The 17,922-nt window shown below is 33.6% G+C and overlaps 1 protein-coding gene across 1 annotated transcript in view; it reads right to left on the bottom strand.

The window, feature by feature from the left end:
- Nucleotides 1-17,922, bottom strand: part of SORCS3 (sortilin related VPS10 domain containing receptor 3) — a 541,760-nt gene that overhangs the window by 56,620 nt on the left and 467,218 nt on the right. The window contains exons 15-17 of the mRNA XM_081954063.1: nucleotides 4,999-5,116; nucleotides 4,143-4,276; nucleotides 1,048-1,161 (exon numbers count right to left, since the gene is read on the bottom strand). Of these exons, the coding sequence (XP_081810189.1) occupies nucleotides 1,048-1,161; nucleotides 4,143-4,276; nucleotides 4,999-5,116 (366 nt within the window). The remainder of the gene's footprint in view (nucleotides 1-1,047; nucleotides 1,162-4,142; nucleotides 4,277-4,998; nucleotides 5,117-17,922) is intronic.

Here is a 17,922-nt window from a genome sequence, read left to right as displayed (position 1 = left end):
CAGTGATTTGGTAAGGAGAATTAGAAATTTTTGTTACTAGATATTATGGATGTTTAGCTAGAATAGGCCATAAGAATTCAGTGTTATTGGAGGATTTTAGAAATAGCAAATAAAATGCCAGTATGTGGTTATGTTTTAAATCTTGATATATTTTATGATGAGGGACAATTGTAGTCAAATAAAAATGGAGGTATGATGATGGTAATATGTATAAATATCTGAGTTAAAATACTTGAGTTAATATGAATTATGGTTGATGACTGTGGAAGAGATGCACAAACGTTTTTTGTAACCAGCTGATACACTTTCTACAGTATGTAAAAAAAGGAGGATTCTTTGTGTTGAGTTTGTTTTGAAAATAAAAAATAAAAACATAATAAAAAAGAGGAAGTTGGCATATGTCATTTTTTATAAAAAAAACAAATGGTTTTGAAAGAATTCTAAAGAAAAGAATTCTACCTCATATATTTATGTTACATATCTTAAAATAAACAGATATAAAAATAGTTTTTAAACAGATCTTTCTTATTTTTGCTTATATTACACTGCTGTGTTGTGCCGTTAACTTTCATCTGGAGAGTGTTTAATTTAGTTTTACTTTCTCTAGTATCATTTATGTCAAAATCATGCAATTTCCAACCCCTGAAGTTGCATGTTGTCCCCAGGAAATTAAGATGCCGGTACCAGTAGCTCTATAAAAGTCTTCTTGAATTGTAATTTTAATGTGACAGAAAGGAGGAATATTAATTACATGGAATAAATCATGTTAATAATTTAACTTAACTAAAATTAAATTGAAATGTAATCTAAAGTAAAACAAATTTTGTCTTGCTCTTGGTCTTGCTCTTTATCTTGCCCTCGTCTTTCTTTTGACCTGCATTCTCCAATATCATACTTAAAGGAAAAATGCAGCCCACAACTAGAATTTGAATGCATTTATTTAATTCTCGTCCTTTTTTCTTATTTGCAGGATTTCTGCAAAAGTCACACTAAATACCAGCTGTAAACTCTGGAAAAGAGGCAGATATCAAAGGAATTTCTACTTACCCAGTGCTGTTCAAGTAGCTCTGGCCAAGACTACATTCTTTCATCCGAGAGGATGGGTTGAACCAGAATGCTGGGATGCACTGATTATTACTGTGTCTTTCATAACCGTAGTCACTAATAAAATAAATTTAATATATATATACATTTATCTCAACTTCCTACCACAGAGAAAAGAGAAATACATAAAATTGCTGTTCTCACAAGAACTATGTGAAGTCGGATTAAGAAAAAAACTTGCCAAAGGCTATGGCATGAGTTTGTTAGTTCAACAGAGATTAGCATCAAGGCTTCTGGGTCCATATCTAATGTGAGAGAAAACACATACTATGTCTAAGCCAGATGTACAGAAATAGTGCACAGGTAAGAAAAGAAGGAATAGGGAATATGCTTCCATCCTATTTCCTCATTTACATTTGTCTCTGGGTTTCATTCCATCCTACCAAAAAATCTATTTCTGTTAAAGGGAGATAGTTAGAACAGGCAAATATTTTAAAAGTAAACTCAATTCTAACTATTAACTGCTGTCTAGTGTTTCTAACAGCCGAAGTAGAGTAGACCGACATTCCCTTTAAAAAAAAAGACACACTATTTACAATATTTTATTCAAGATGGAGTAGTGGGTTAGATACATATGGTATATTTTCTACTCTCAGAGAAAAGACACTATAAATGCAGTAATAGATACTCTAAATGGCTATAGCAGCATCATACACTGCCCAAAGAACGTCTTAACCTTTTAAAAGGATTTTGAAAGCAATTTTTCTTACATCAAATTTAATGAGAAATGATAGCAGAAATACAATTCTTTTAAGCAAAGCACAAATATTAAGTATATTCTCCTTCTCTCTGTCTCTCTGTTTCTCTCTCTGTGCACACACGTGTGTGTGTGTGTGTGTGTGTGTGTGTGAGAGAGAGAGAGAGAGAGAGAGAGAGGGGGGGAGGGAGAGAGGGAGGGAGGTGGGGAGTAACTTGGTCTATGAATTTAGTTCCACTTTTCAAGTTCTCATATTCAGAGAATTTGCTGTATCCATGTAAAAGGTCTGCCTGAAATTTATATGAACTATATATTTTTAAATCATCCAAAGAAGTGGTGTTTTTAAATCTACTTTCTGGTTATTTTTGGATTGAAATTGTAATTTTTTTTTCTGTTTGTGCTTTTTGCACATTTACTGGTGGATGGTAAAATGGTGATTATTATTTTGTAATTTTACAACAGTGAACTCTGAGACCTTAAATAAATGAATACATTTATATCTAAAAATATTCGGTGAAATAATCATTGGAGCTATTCTGTAAGGGGGTAATCCACAACTACTTCAGGAAGTACAACAATATTGATGCATTATCTAATTACGGAAAGTATTTGGAGAGGAATTACAGCAGTTTTTCATAACAGCCCTTCCACTAATGGCAAGAAAATAACAAAGGATCATGGATTATCTCATACAGGTATTTGAACCATAGTAGACATTGTAGTTAAAATAATTGTTACATTTATGGACTGCTTTTAATGCTTTGTTTTTTGTGAGGTTCAAATTTAATCATTCTCAGTAGGTCACCCTTGCACAGTTTAAGAATGCCTTGTAGTAACTTAGTAATTAAAATTGTTCATGAGGGGGGGTCACATGTTGCCTCAAAGAACAGAAGAGCTGCATTAATATTAAATAATATTAACGACAACATAACTGAAGGCCCTGAAGGCTGCAGACTTGTTCATTAACTTCTGGTAAATGTATATTAAAAACTCACATACTGCCCACCTTCGCACTTGAAAGCCCTGGGGTATGTATGTTAAAAACTATGGAGTCCAGCTGCTGCTTCAACTTATTTGAAAAAGCTTCCCTAACAAGGGTAAATAAAGTACTAAAGGGAAAATGAAAACTTCAAGGAAGAAGGGTAGAAAGATTTCATGATTCATTTTTCTGTGAAGCTTGAAAATAAAATCTGTATTATTTTCTGATGTTATGTAATTGTGCGATCATTTAGAAGTTATTTTCTTATCCAACTCACTCCTCAAGAGAGAAGTGGATATTGAGAAGATACTACTTTGCAGACTTTGGAGAGGCAGAAGGGAATAATTAAGATTTCTTTTTGAGTATAAAATGTAACTTATTTTGCCAATTAATGGTAGAATGTATTCAGACTGGAAAAAGTCTGTGAAAGCATTCCTATGAAAACAGAAACAAGTAGCAATGGACAACCTCCTGATACAATACACCAAAGAAAACAATTCACTGACTTATTTTGCAAAGTCTAATCTGAGGGAGAATAGATCACAGTTCAAAACTCAATTGGAACAGGGTTATCTACACTCTTATTGCATAGTATTTTAGAAGAGTCAGGCTGAGCAATGTAAGTGCAGCTTGATGCCAAGCATGTAAAATAAAAGGGTTCTAAGAAAAGTTGATAAAATAGAAACTGGCTAAGGTGACTCATGTCTTCATTACTGTCTAGTCAGACTACTGTAATGTGCTTTATTAGGTGCTGCCCTTAAAGAATATTTGAAAAAAATACAATTGATCTGAAACGCAGTAGTTCATATTCTTTGGGGTTTCCAGCACTGAAAGCACAATTTTTGCAGACCCTGCAATGGATGTGAATTGGTTTCTGGATCTAATTTTTAAGGTGTTGCCCTATAATTTTTTTATGGCTTGGTGCCTGGGTGACCTGCAGGATCATCTACTCCATCAATAATTGATCTAACTAATTTGATCTCTCATGGAGAAACTGCTGTAAATCCTACTCTTTGGTGAGGGTCTGAAGTAAGATGGTGTGCTTCTCTGTAGCAAAGTGAACATTGCAAAATAGCCCCGTTGTGAAGATCAGACTGGTTCTGTCTTTCTTGGTTCTTTAGATGCTTTTAAAAATTGAATTGTTTCAGAAAGTTTCCTTCTGATATGAAGATGATGATGTTTTGTTTTATTTAACTTATTTATACATATTGCTACACATTTTAAATCAGTTCGTAATTGTGTTATTCCTAACATGGATATTTTATTTTATTGTTATTGTGGTTTGCCTTCATTCTATTTAAGCTGCTGAGACTCTCTTTGGATTGTGGTGGCATACAGATATATTTAATTGATAAATCTTACCATTCAAAGTCCCACTCAGCACAGATGCATGGTTCTGAAACCACTGTTCTTGAGTAATCTCTAGATAATGCGCACCAGGCCCCTGATTTACGTTTCTTATAGATCTTCCTTTCTCCCATGACACAAGGTTCGCCCTTCAATGCAGAAGAATACTGAGTTGGAATAAAACATGTACTCTTCTGTACAGGTTAATTATACAAGGTGCACAGATTCTTAACTTTCCATACTAGAGCTCCTTACTTTGAAAGTTGAGTCCTTACGCTATCATTATTATAGAAACAAGAACCAAGTACAATTATGTGACAATTGAAAGTTTAATGAAATACAAGGAAAATAGGAAAACACTCTGATGAAATTTTGCCTGTTGTCAGCCCTTCAAAGTAGCCCACAATGAAAAACAGCAAGATTGTTTTGAATTTCTTTATCACAGTTCCATTTTTCTAAGTGATATTTCTGGCAAGTCTCTCCTTAATGTCTCGTTCTTTCCTTCCCCAAGATACATTTTGTCTACAATTTGGCTTTAAGATGATAGCAGAAACCAACCCCCTCCCCCATTATTTCCTTTCTTCCCTGTACTTCCATTTCATTTATGTGGCTACTTCTGAAATTTTGTCACTCATAACTTTGTTTTTCTGATCATATCAGTCCACTCAGTTAACTTAAGCAATTATTTGTCTGACATTTTGTGAACGGCCATAGTTAATTTTATAGTATCGTATTCAGATTTGCATTGTTTCTCATCTTTCAATCTAACTAAATCCTGTAATTTACATTCATCAATTTATAACAACACTTGCGTCTAGGAATAGTAGTTCATCTGGGAGACAGAAACACACAGTAGTTCATATATTCCTACCTGGTTGTGTAAATGCCATGACTGGAAATCATCCTTGGTACATCTTCTGCTAAAGATAGATTTATAATCCACTTTTACTAGTTGCCATTCAGAACGGAGATTGAGATGGCCAAAGATTCTGAATATTGGTGAAAGATTAAAGAAAAGTAACAAAGAGAGAGAGAAAGAGAGAGAGAGAGAGAGAGAGAGAGAGAGAGAGAGAGAGAGAGAGAGAGAGAGAGAGAGAGAATATATACATAGATTAAACCCAGATAACAATTTTCCATACACGAAACATGTATTTGAAAATAGTTTTGCAAATTCAAATTATAGAAAGAAGGAAAAGAAAGAAAATGAATGAATGAATGAATGAATGAAAGAAAGAAAGAAAGAAAGAAAGAAAGAAGAAAGAAAGGAAGGAAGGAAGAAAGGAAGGAAGGAAGAAAGAAAGAAAGAAAGAAAGAAAGAAAGAAAGAAAGAAAGAAAGAAAGATCCTAATTTTTGGTATTTCAAAATTTGGAAGAATAACTGAATTAGATTTTTCTACTGTGTTTATTATTCTATAGACATCCTTTCATCCAGTCCTGCAGACTCATCTTTTCTATAAAAGTGTTGATCTATGATTCTGGAAATTTTATTCATTATGGCCTATACTTATGGTGCTGAGAAAAAATGTAAAAGAAAGACTAGATTTATTTAAATCTTGACAGTTTTTTCTCTTCACAAAAATATTATGGCCTTAGGCAACTTAAACTCATGAGTTTATTTTGATTTTAATGAAGATGAGGAAATTATAGCTGCTTGATAGAATTTTTTGTTTGCTAATAAGATTATTAGAAATAATAAAATACCTGAATTCCTGGTAATCCTCCCTCTCTAACTATATATGCGTTATCATATTTGGAAACAGAAAACTGTTGGACTAAATTTTGCTTTATAACCCTAATTGTGATGGCTAGATAATAAGCGTAATTTCCTGATAGATAACCAGGAACTCTTCATTGGGATATTAAATACACACTTAACATTAATAGAGAGATAAATTTTGCTGGATGAGTTGCAAATGTTCTTTCAGCAGTTTGATATTATAAGATTAGAAGCAAAGGGCACTTGTGAAATGTTTATTATTATTAGTTAGATGATATAGTTAGAAAAACCTTGGGAGAAATTCTTTCACTTTGGAATTTGGGTTATGTGAGAATAATTCAAAGAACCTTATGAGTGAAAATAAATACTGGATAGTAATAGGAATGCACATCTCAAGAATATCTCTATCTCTTTCTTCTCCATCTAATAATCACATAAATGCAGATAATTGGAGCCGCATTAAAATGTCTGTGCAATGCTTTTCAAAAGAACAACTGCCCTGGTTGTGTGTGAAAAGGGAAAATAGATGTGTTCCCATTTCTCTTACTCTGCCTAGTATGTAGAACATTTTGTTTACAGACAGTGTTGTCATCACATAGCCAAATCCCATTAGCTTCTTGGCAAAATGACTTCATAATCTTAATTAAATAATCTTTGTTGGAACAACATGCCCTTCAACAAATGAAAAGAACAATTGAGGGGGTGTATCTTCAATGGAAGTCATAAAACAATGGATAAGGCAGGTATGAAAAACGTGCAAAAATATTAAGTAGCTTTCAGATCCCAGAAATAGCAAATTTACGGTGAATGTGAGCACTGCTACTTTTTAAAGCAATAAAACAAGTGATAAAACTATTTAAAGTACAAAATATAAGTTTACACTTTTCTACATTTATCCCAACTTTATTATTTTTATAAAGATCACAAAATAGAAAATATATCTAACACTCCTTCCTCTTCCTAGTTTCCACACAACAACAAGCCGATGAAGCAGATTGGTGGGGAACAAAATTGGCTCAAATTCACCCAGTTGGCTATCATGCCTAAAGAAGCACTATAGTCTCCTGATTTATATCCTGGTGCCTTAGCCACAACCTTACACATAAAATCCTATATAGAATCATGATTTGTTGTTTAATCATGGTTCTGCACCCTGTCTCCTCACATAACGTCGGCATGCTTCCCAACCATTAACAAGCGTCATCTGATGGATTCCCAGAAGTGTGCCTTCTCTGGTTTAGCACTGATACTCTGAAATAGCTTTCCTTGGTGATTTGAACAATTTCTACTTTGCTCTCCTTTCAAGTGTTCCTTGAAGATCTGATTTTCTCCTAGGCCTTGGGCTTGAATAAGTGCAGGTTTCCTTTGGATTGTTGTATTGTATGAAGTCACTTGTGGTTTGTTCTGCTTTGAACTATTGTTTTCTCATATTCTTTTTCCATTATTCTTCACCTCACATCGTTATTTGGAGTTGGCAAGCTTACAAATATAATAAATAAACTCAGAATACTTACAGTCTATATAAATAGATATAAGCTTACTTCCCAAATAACTTCCCTGTTACACTGGCTTTTATTCACATTTTACTTTAATAAACATTCACATTTTTGCAATTATAGATTCAAAACCTATAATATTTTTTAAATTATTATTTCAATTGATTCACAGCCAAAATTTACAAATATATTCTAAAATTTGGTATTGAATAAGAAGAGTAAACTATTTTTAAAATGTTATATAATACACCTAAAATCACAACTCACTGATGTCTTATTAAAAACATAGCTCTAATAGCCATAGTTAAAAATCTGGTGTAAAATCTCTGTAATTTTAGGGTTATAATCTAACAAAAAGAAATTACTCAAAAGAATCTTCTCCTGATTTTGATTTAAAATAGGCCAAAAAATTTCCTGCCAAAAACTCTTTTTTTTCTAGTAATTTTTATTATTTTTTCTCTTTTCAACATATGTTACAATCGTTATGTCAACCTTTTGTACATTGTCATATCGTCTTATCTATACATGTTTTTCTCTTTTCACTATATATTACAGTCATTATGTTAACATTTGTACCTTGTTATATCATCTTATCTATACCTGTTTATAATATTCCGCTTCTATATTTACATACTTTTATACACAGTTCTATACGTATTTATATATATTGTTTTTGGCTTAATTATTTTTCTTGTTTTCTAACCATTCATACCAATTATTCCAGATTTCATAATATTCCAATTCCTCTTTATCTTTTAATTTTAGGGTTAATTTATCAATCTCTGCGCAGTCCAGTGTTTTTTTTATCATTAATTCGTCCAGGGGAGTAGTAGTTTGTTTCCAGTATTGAGCAAAAGCAGTTCTAGCTATAGTTAGAAGATGTGTTAGTAAATATTGAATTTTTTTGTGTGTATTTTCCTTTGATTATTCCCAGCAAGAAGGTTTCGGGTTTATATTTTATTTGTTCTCTCGTGATTCCTTGCACCCATTTCCAATTTTTTTTCCAATATTTTTGTGATTCCGGGCAAGACCACCACATATGATAGAAGGTCCCTTGTTCTTTTTTACATTTCCAACAGGTTGGTTTCAGATTTGGGTATATTTTAGCCAATCTTGTTGGTGATAGGTGCCAACGATAAAACATTTTGTATATATTTTCTTTCAATGTTGCTGATCGTGTTAATTTATAGTTTATGTTCCAAATTCTTTCCCAATCTGCTAGATCTATATTATAACCAAAATCTTTCTGCCAAAAACTCTTGTAAAATTCACAAAACAAAAAAAAAATGATCCACCATTTCAAGATTGAGATCATTAGAGGGACAAAATCTTTGACAGCTGGGGATTTGAATTCTATAATAGAGCTCATGGATGTCCAAACTGTGGCCCAGGGATTGCATGTGGCCCTGGACAGTTCCCACAAGATATAACCCCACAATGCAACCCACAAGAGTGCAAACTTTCAACATTATTAGATGATTATATATTATAAAACTATATTAAATATTTTATATGTGGCCATATAAACATACATTGTTATATTAGACAATTTCTTTTCACTCAGTGCAGCTCAGGCAAACCAAAAGTTTAGACAACCTTGTTATAGCATACTCAACAGTAACACATTTAATCTGGCTATTGAAAAGGCTTTTTCGTATTTACTTAAATATAAATTATTCAGATATTTTAGGGAGATGAAAAGTATATCTGGAATTAATTCTAAAAGTTATAGGTAAACACAAAATCATCATTTGAGCCATCAATTCCTTTCTGAATTAACTCATAATTTTTCTTCAACCTAATGAAATTCTAATGACATACCCCTAGAAAATAAATAATACCGGTAGGAATCAATGCCAATCAAACTAATCTTTAGGTCATCTCTTTAAATCATATATAACAACAAAATATTCACTTTGGATTTCCTAAAGCAATTCTTCCTTGGTTTTAAAAATATACATTTGCAAACAAGAGTTAATAATGGTTAGTCAACACTTTGTTTTTAAAACCAAGAAAAAGCCATGGTGGTGCAGTGATTAGAATGAAGCATTGCAGGTTAATTCTGCTGACTGCCAGCAGTATGATTTTGGCTCAAGTTTGACTCAGCCTTCCAGCCTTCTGAAGTGGGTAAAACAAGGATCCAGGTTGTTGGGAGCACTATGCTGACTCTGTAAACTGCTTACAGAAGGCTGCAAAGAACTGTGAAGTGGTATATAAGTCCATGTGCTATTACTATTGTCTAGTTTCCAGGAAAATAACAGAATTTAAAAGAGAACTTTGAAATTTCAACTGCACTTGGGCTACCTTGTTATCTGGAAATATAATCTAAATTGGAGCCTCATAAAATTTGAAATGCATTTTTTCCCCATAAAATCATGTATTTCTGCAGGAACATTTTTGAATGAACATATTGAAGCAAGCCATCATAGTAGATTTTTGTTTTCAAAAGTACTGCCTTTTAATTATATTGCCAGGATAAAGCATGATTCAATAAAGCACCCAAATAATTAAAATTCACTATATGCGTAATCACATGATTATGAATTTTCTTGGTGTATTTTTAATTTTTTTTCCAAAAACCAACATTTTAAGTTTTATTATAGTTAATTTAGCTCAGAATTTGGTGCTTTTAACATAATAAATAGCTACCTTAAAAACAGCAAATGATTTACCTTTCGGAGAAATAGAATATTTTCCTGTTAGGTAGGTTAATATAAAACACTGGTTGATCATTTACCTGCATTTTCTAAAAGCAGCAATTACTTAAAGCAAAGTGTCTCTCAAGCTAAGAGAATAATTTTTCATTTAAATTCTTTCTCATTATTGCATGAAGTTTCCTGGGACTGATAGCAGACTATTGGCCTCTAACTGACAAGGTCTTCTGTTTCTCCTTTCTTATAGTCCCATTCCATTCAAAGGAATTAAATTGGATCTATTGCAGGTCATTAATAAAGAGATCCACCAAATTAGATTTTCTTTAAGGAGTTGACTATAATGGTTATATTATTCTGTCTAGGAACCTTATAAGATTTTATTTTTTATATAAATAATAATGTTAAAGATTTATGATCTCGTGAGGCTGCCTTACTAGCTACCCAGGGTCACATGTGGCCCACAGGCCATGGGTTGGACATATGTACTATGAGGGTATGAAACCAGTGTTCTATCTAGTACTGGTATTGGTATAAAAACTGGAGTTTCAGTGACTCATATCCTATTATTTTTAAGCAGACCAACTAAGTTATCAAAACAGAGAACTTCACAGTGTGATTTTAATTGTTAGAAAGATTTTTAAAAAGACCTTTTCTCCTTGTGTGATATATCATTTGATCATATAAAAATAGCCCAAGAAATAAAAATAAAATTGAAATATAAATATGATAGCATTTAATAGCAAAATAATATAGCATGACGCCATCACTGAGCTGTGAATAAGAATGGATGTTAGGATCTTAAAAGAGCTTTAGTTTTACTGTTTGTTCACCCCAATTATTAACTAGTCCCTTATCTTTAGCAGCTGTAGGGTGATGTCTCAAGAACTACCTTAACTAGTCTGATGGTTTAATTATAGTTTTCTTTTATGAAGAGGATCAGTATTTCATTTCTCATTCTTTTTCTTATAGTCTATTCCAAAAAAGTATATTCAAGACAAGGCATCATTATTTCTTTTGACTACTTTTCTTTTTCTATTTAAGTTAATATTCTTCATTCTGCTTATAAAATATGTTCCTTTAACATTCATTTTCAACACTGTATAGCATATATACAAATGATCAACTAGTCCCTGATAACACAATTCTATTAATCTATGCAGATGATACAGCAGTGGCCACACAAGGATAAACTTTTGATGAGGTAACTGGGAAAGTTATGGTAGCACTTGAAGAATTAGGACGTTATTACACATCAACCATTTAAAGCCCAACTTAAATAAGACCCAAATGTGTGCTTTCCACCAAGATGCAAGGGAAAAATTGGATATTTTGTGGCATTGTGGTCGGAAACTGACTACAGCACTGTTCAACACTAAAGTAACTTGGCATGACACTCAATGGGGTGCTCTCTTTTAAACAGCATTACCTGGACACTAAGGCTAAAGTCAGCTCATGCAACAATATCATCAGGAAATTGATAAACTACAACTGAGAAGTTCAACCATCTACATTGCACATCAGCTTTGGCCTGGTGTGTCTCTGCAGTAAAGTATGCTGCTTCATATTGTTGGGGGCAATATGCTGACTCTGTAAAGTGCTTTGGGAGGACTGTAAGGTATTGTGAAGCAGTATATAAATCTAAGTCACATTGCTATCAGACAATCATATGGGATGGGACTTTGTACAATTCAAGCAGTACAGATAAAAAAAGATTTTAAGATGAAATAATTGTTTGTCTAACATATATATATATTTATTTATTTATCAGTACAAATACAACACAAATATATAAAAAAAAGGCAACATTAAAAATAAAAAATAAATGGTTTTCTGCCTGCATGGTCTTCTGTGATGAAGCCGAAGGACAGAAAGAGGGAGTAGTGACCTTCCTCCCATATTTAGGCATACCAGGGGTTGTAACACAAATATCGAGCTAATTAGCTCTCATCAGCTAGCCATACCCTTACTGGGATTAGAACCCAGGCTGTATATATCTTAGGCAGGAGTCTTAACCACTAAGTCATACCAGGGGTTGTAACATAAATACATAAATACATACATACATACATACATACATACATACATACATACATACATACATATATATATATATATATATATATATATATATATATACAGTATATATGAATGACAATATATCATATTATATATATATATATATGTATATATATATATATATATATATATATATATATATATATATATATACGCACGCACGCACGCACGCATACATGCACGCACGCACACACGCATACATACATACATACATACATACGCAGGATCAGGGACAGTTCCTCCAAGAAAAAGGGTGTAATAAAAGGAAATCCATCATTATAAAATAATAAATAACAAAAGCTATTTTAAAAGTGAAAGTAAGCCTGCTAAGAACAAAACATTCAAACATAATTCAGTGCTGAGGTTCTAAATTCTGCTGTACCTTCTTCTCAGCTTTCTAATACCTGTCCTCAAACACAACAGTAGTGGGATGATATTAGTTGGTAAAGTATTCCAAAGAAGTAGGGTTACAAGGGACCGAAGATATGATTCTTTTGGGCCAACCAAGGGCAATCCATAAAGAAAGCCAAATAAATAATACTTTGTTCAATGTATTAGTTGGGCAGAAGCTGCTGGCAGAAGATATCCCATGGATAACCAGAATATTACTGGATATTATCCAAAGGAAGTTTTGAAATTGATTTGTAGAGCCTTTGTTACTACCCCATGTAGCATTATGTAGCATTAAGCTCCTAGAAGAGCTTGTGTCTTTGAGAAGGAAATTGCTGGATTGGACTGTTGTCAAGAACCAGAGAAACAGATTAGTCTTGTCTAAGACTTGTCAAGTCATCGTGCATCAAATACAAAATTCTTAAGAGCTGGAAAAGATGCAGTGAGAATGTATAATCTTTATGGAAGGGAAGAAATCTTTGATCATGTCCTTTTGGATTAACTGCATAAGAATAATGATATAGCCCTGTATTGCAGGAACTCTCTGACCTCTGTGTTAAAGCTCATTTTTTAAAGAAGAGATTGGACAACCATTTGTCTAAATGGTATAGAGCCATGATGGCGAACCTATGGCACATGTACCATAGGTGGCATGCAGAGCCCTCTCTACGGGCACGCCAACCGTCGTCCCAGCCCAACTCCACACATGCATGTGTGTGTGCATTCTGCCAGTCAGTTGGCCTTCAGGTCTCTGCTGCCCGAGGACAGGGTATATGCAGGGGATGCACATGTGCATGAGTGGGGGGGGGAAGGGACGGATGCACAGGGGAACTCACATTGCATTTTGGGGCTGTGTGCACCCCCCACCCCAGGAGGCCTTACAAACTCAAATGGGGCATAGTGGCACCACACAAGAGCCCCCTGTTCCACGTTTTGGGCTTTGAAAACCTCCTGCACCAACCTGGAAGCAAAAAATGGCAAGGGGGTGGAGCACATGTGCAGGGGCAACATTTAATTTTAATTTTAATTTTTTAATTTAATTAGCACTTCTAGACCACCCCCTCTCCCAAAAGGGACTCGGGGCGGTGTAACATGGGGGGGGTGTCACACATTCATGCACAGGGGTGGGACATGCAGGGGGTCACATGCTCATTATGGGTGCAGGCATGCGGGTGCGCTGTCTTGCGCACTTTCACAGCACAATGACAAAACGGTTAGCTTTCACTGGTATCGGGTTTCCTGCCTGGGCAGAGAGTTGAATTAGAAGACCTTCAAGGTCCTTCCAACTCTGTTCTTCTCTTCTCTTCTTCTATTTTATTCTATTTGTTATGCTTCTTTAATAAAGTGATTCAAATGGCTGCTGTAAAGCTTTTATGGATATTTTGAGAAATCTTGGATTTGTGGTTTAATATGAATAACTAAACTGTACAGTTCTTAATGGACATAATGGACTATTGTACTTTGAAAAAACATTTTTGAATATATGTTTGGAACATATGATGTAAAGAAGAAAAACTGATTGCTAGGAGAGATTGCTCCAGAAGAAGCCAGGGTAATATTGAGAAAGGTATGTGGGAACCATTAGCAGATAAAAAAAACACTAAATAACATCTCAGTCTTGTGAAAGGTGAGTGCATGAGAAACAGACGGAAAATCATCCTACTTTGATTCTATATGTATGAGAAGGGTTGAAGAAAATTATGGCAGGCTTTCAAGATTTTGTTGGGGTTTCAGTAGTACTTACAGTGACTTATAATTGTCTTGTACTTGTCCTTTGATTGTCACAATTATTTTTAAATAACTACTGCTTTTTCTAACAAATTCACTGTTATTGCTGCACAAGTTTGAACTGCCTGTCTCTTGTTCTTATCTCAGAATCAGGTTGAAAATAATAACAATAACAACATCCCTTCACAAACTATAAATTTAGCTATATATGGACCAACACCCAGACTTTTGAAACAATGAGGGATTGTAACATTGGAGGAATAGTTAGTTAGCAATCATGGTATAATTTTCTTGAAATGCTAAAGTCAGTATTTATCTTTGCTTCCAATATATCTGCATGTATTAAATCATAACTGTGTTGATTTAATCAAAGCCAGCTTGAGCACCAGAAGTGGTATTCAGCAGGTTCTGACCAGTTCTGGAGAACCAATAGTGGAAATTTTGAGTAGTTCAGAGAACCAGTAAATACCATCTCTGACTGGCCCCACCGCCATCTGTTCTCTGCCTTCTGAGTCCCAGCTGATTGTGAGGGAATGGGGATCTTGCAGTAAGCGTCCCCTGGAGTGGGGAGGGAATGGAAATTTTACAGTATCCTTTCCCTGCCATGCCCACCAAGCCACATCCACCAAGCCACACCATGCCCACCAAGCCACACCCATAGAACCGGTAGTATAAAAAATGAATATCATCACTGTTGATTTAAAAAAACTTACTATGAGAAATGCTATTCTTTATATAATCAATTTTATAGTAAGGCTAGAATCCTACTGACAACTTTTAAGAATTGTTTTGGTAGAAGAGAGCATACATGTGTTCACTCAAATCCCTGCGACCAATCCGCTCGCACAGAGAGGGACTTCTCCAGGTGCCGTCCACTAAACAGTGTCGGGGGGCGACACCTAGGAGCAGAGCCTTCTCTGTGATGGGCCCAGCCCTGTGGAATGACCTCCCCCCTGATATCAGGATTACCTCCGATCTCCGCTCCTTCCGTGTAAAGCTCAAGACCCACCTTTTCCAATTAGCAGGCCTGGCTCAACCATAGTTTTATCCCATTGCTCCTGACAATCTTTTTAAATTTGTAATTTTAGCTGAGGGTATTTTAGTTGTTAATTTTAATTCTATTATTACTATTGTATGCTTTTAACGAGTGTTACCTCCTCCGGATACATGTATGTGTTTGTATGTATGTGTATATGTATTGTATGTATATGTATATATGTATGGGTTTTTATTGTACGCCGCCCCGAGTCCTTTTGGAGAGGGAGCGGCTAACAAATTAAATTTATTCTATTATTCTATTCTATAAATAGTCTGAAAAGTCAATAACAAAAGTCACTAATTCATGTCTCAGATGAGCAGGACTGAATTGAAACTGCATAAGAACAATAAATATGGAAGCCCAGCTAAATATGGACAGCAATACCTTCCAGAAAATGTACTTTTGGAACTGACTGTTATATTCCTATTAAATTCCATCAACATTCAATATAAATTATGAACATTCCTTTACCACCTGAGCAGAAAGCATATACTGTATGCTCAGTCTTTTACAAAAACAAGTCAAGGATGGATGCCACTAATTTATGAGCAATTGTTTAAAAAAATAAACCTGGGAAAACATGAATTGTTTGCAGATTTATGAGCAAGTCATTTCAAAAAGGTCAGCAGCTATCCTGCTGTAATTAAATATTTCATTAATGTTTAAAATTTATAAATATTATATAAAAGCTCATCAGATTAGCCTGGTGAAATAAGAATTTAGCATATTGTTTTACCTTATGCCATAATCCATATGAATTAGAGAAAAATTCTAATTCTTCCATTAACATTTCCCTAGTCAGAAGAATTGATTAATGTGATAGATTACCAAGTTACTTATGATTTGTAAAATAAATTTGCTCAGGAAATCACAATCCAGAAATTTTAATGAAAGAAATGTTCAAACAAAAAGGCATTTACCATTTCCTCAATGTTAGCTTTACTCCGATCTGTGAAGGCTCAAGATATAAATCTTGCAGTATATATATATATATATATATATATATATATATATATATATATATATATATGTATGTATGTATGTATGTATGTATGTATGTATGTATGTATGTATGTATGTATGTATGTATGTATGTGTATATATATATATATATATATATATATATATATATATGTATGTATGTATGTATGTATGTATGTATGTATGTATGTATGTATGTATGTATATCATTCATTTCAAATTATAACTTCCAGTCACCTTTCATTCAACTTTGAATAAATCAAAGTCTTAGCTTATCATTAGGTTAGGGCTAGGCTGCTTGTCTCATATGATAGATTTCAACTTATATAAGCTTGCAATATTTTGCTATTTAACATCATTCATTGTAACATGCATACAACAGTTTGGATTTTCTGCTCTAAGTGCAACATTCTTCTTGAATCTAAAAATGCTTCCTTATAGAGAAGCCATTTTTCTTATATGGATGATGCACAGGAATGATTCTTTTCAAGAAAATATGAAATTGAAATGCTTTTAATAGCTTTATCCTAGCACCATCTTCATTTGTTCTTGCCTTAATTGTATTACAATGACTGGCCTCCAAAAAAAAAGAATTACAGACAAATGTGATCTTCACATTCACTCTATTTTTTTTTCACCCACTGACAATGAAATTTGAAAAATAATGACCATTAAAAATATAAAAAAATTTGGAACAAGAGTACCAAAAGATAGAAATAAATACAAGATAATAAGAACCAGATCAAATGATGAGTAGCCAACATAAATTATATTTGCTTATACTGTATTTTTTTTCAACAAAGTTCCTAAAGTAATTGTAATTAAAGTAAGAATAGAAACACTGAAACAATTGTCACTGCACCTAGCCATCATTTTGTATAAGGGTTATAGAACCTTTAGCTCAAACTAGCCACAATACATCAAGTTGATGTAGCCTGCAGTGAATAAAAAATCAAAGCTCTAAAAAGAAAGGTAACACTTTTTAACAGAGGTCAACCATATCACATACAAATATATGTATTTTTCTAATAAATGTAGATCCAAATGGTGTAGTAGTTAAGGCATCAGACTAGGAACCTGGAAATTATAAATTCTAGTCCCACCTTAGATACAAAGACAGCTAAATAACTTTGGGACAGTCACTCTCTCTTACCCTTTAGGGAGGAGGCATTAACAAACCACTTCTGAAAACTTGCCAACTGCAGGTACTTCTCTCCAGGGGTCAACACTGACTTAAGGGAACAAAAAATAAATAAAGTAAAATAAAATAAAAATAGGACTCAGTTATTCTTGATTACTTTTGGAAATCTGTGAGCCTTTGAAAAGCAGATAGAAGACTATCAATCCCTCTGACATAGCTCTGGCCAATCAAATGAGCTATTGTTGTTTTTATTTATTTTTAAAGTTTCTATTCTAAGAAGGGGGATATCGATAATGTCAATATTATGGCTGGTTTATTACAAATTCCAGTTGTAATCTGCTACATCCGACAGACTGTTCCAGGCTAACTTAAACAATCAAACAAACAAAAAATATTTGCGAGAATTGGTCCATGGAAGTAAAGCCTATAGTTTATTTATTTATTTATTTATTCAATTTAGATAAATGCCCATCTCAATAAATGATTCTGGGTGGCTTACAATTCAAAATTAATTACAATTCAATTAAAAGACTAAAAAGCTGTTAAAACAATAAAAAGCAGTAAAAACATCCA

The sequence above is a fragment of the Natrix helvetica genome (assembly GCF_964273705.1).
Source record: "Natrix helvetica genome assembly, chromosome: 5".
NCBI lineage: Eukaryota > Metazoa > Chordata > Lepidosauria > Squamata > Natricidae > Natrix > Natrix helvetica.
This window is presented reverse-complemented; position numbering and strand designations above follow the sequence as displayed.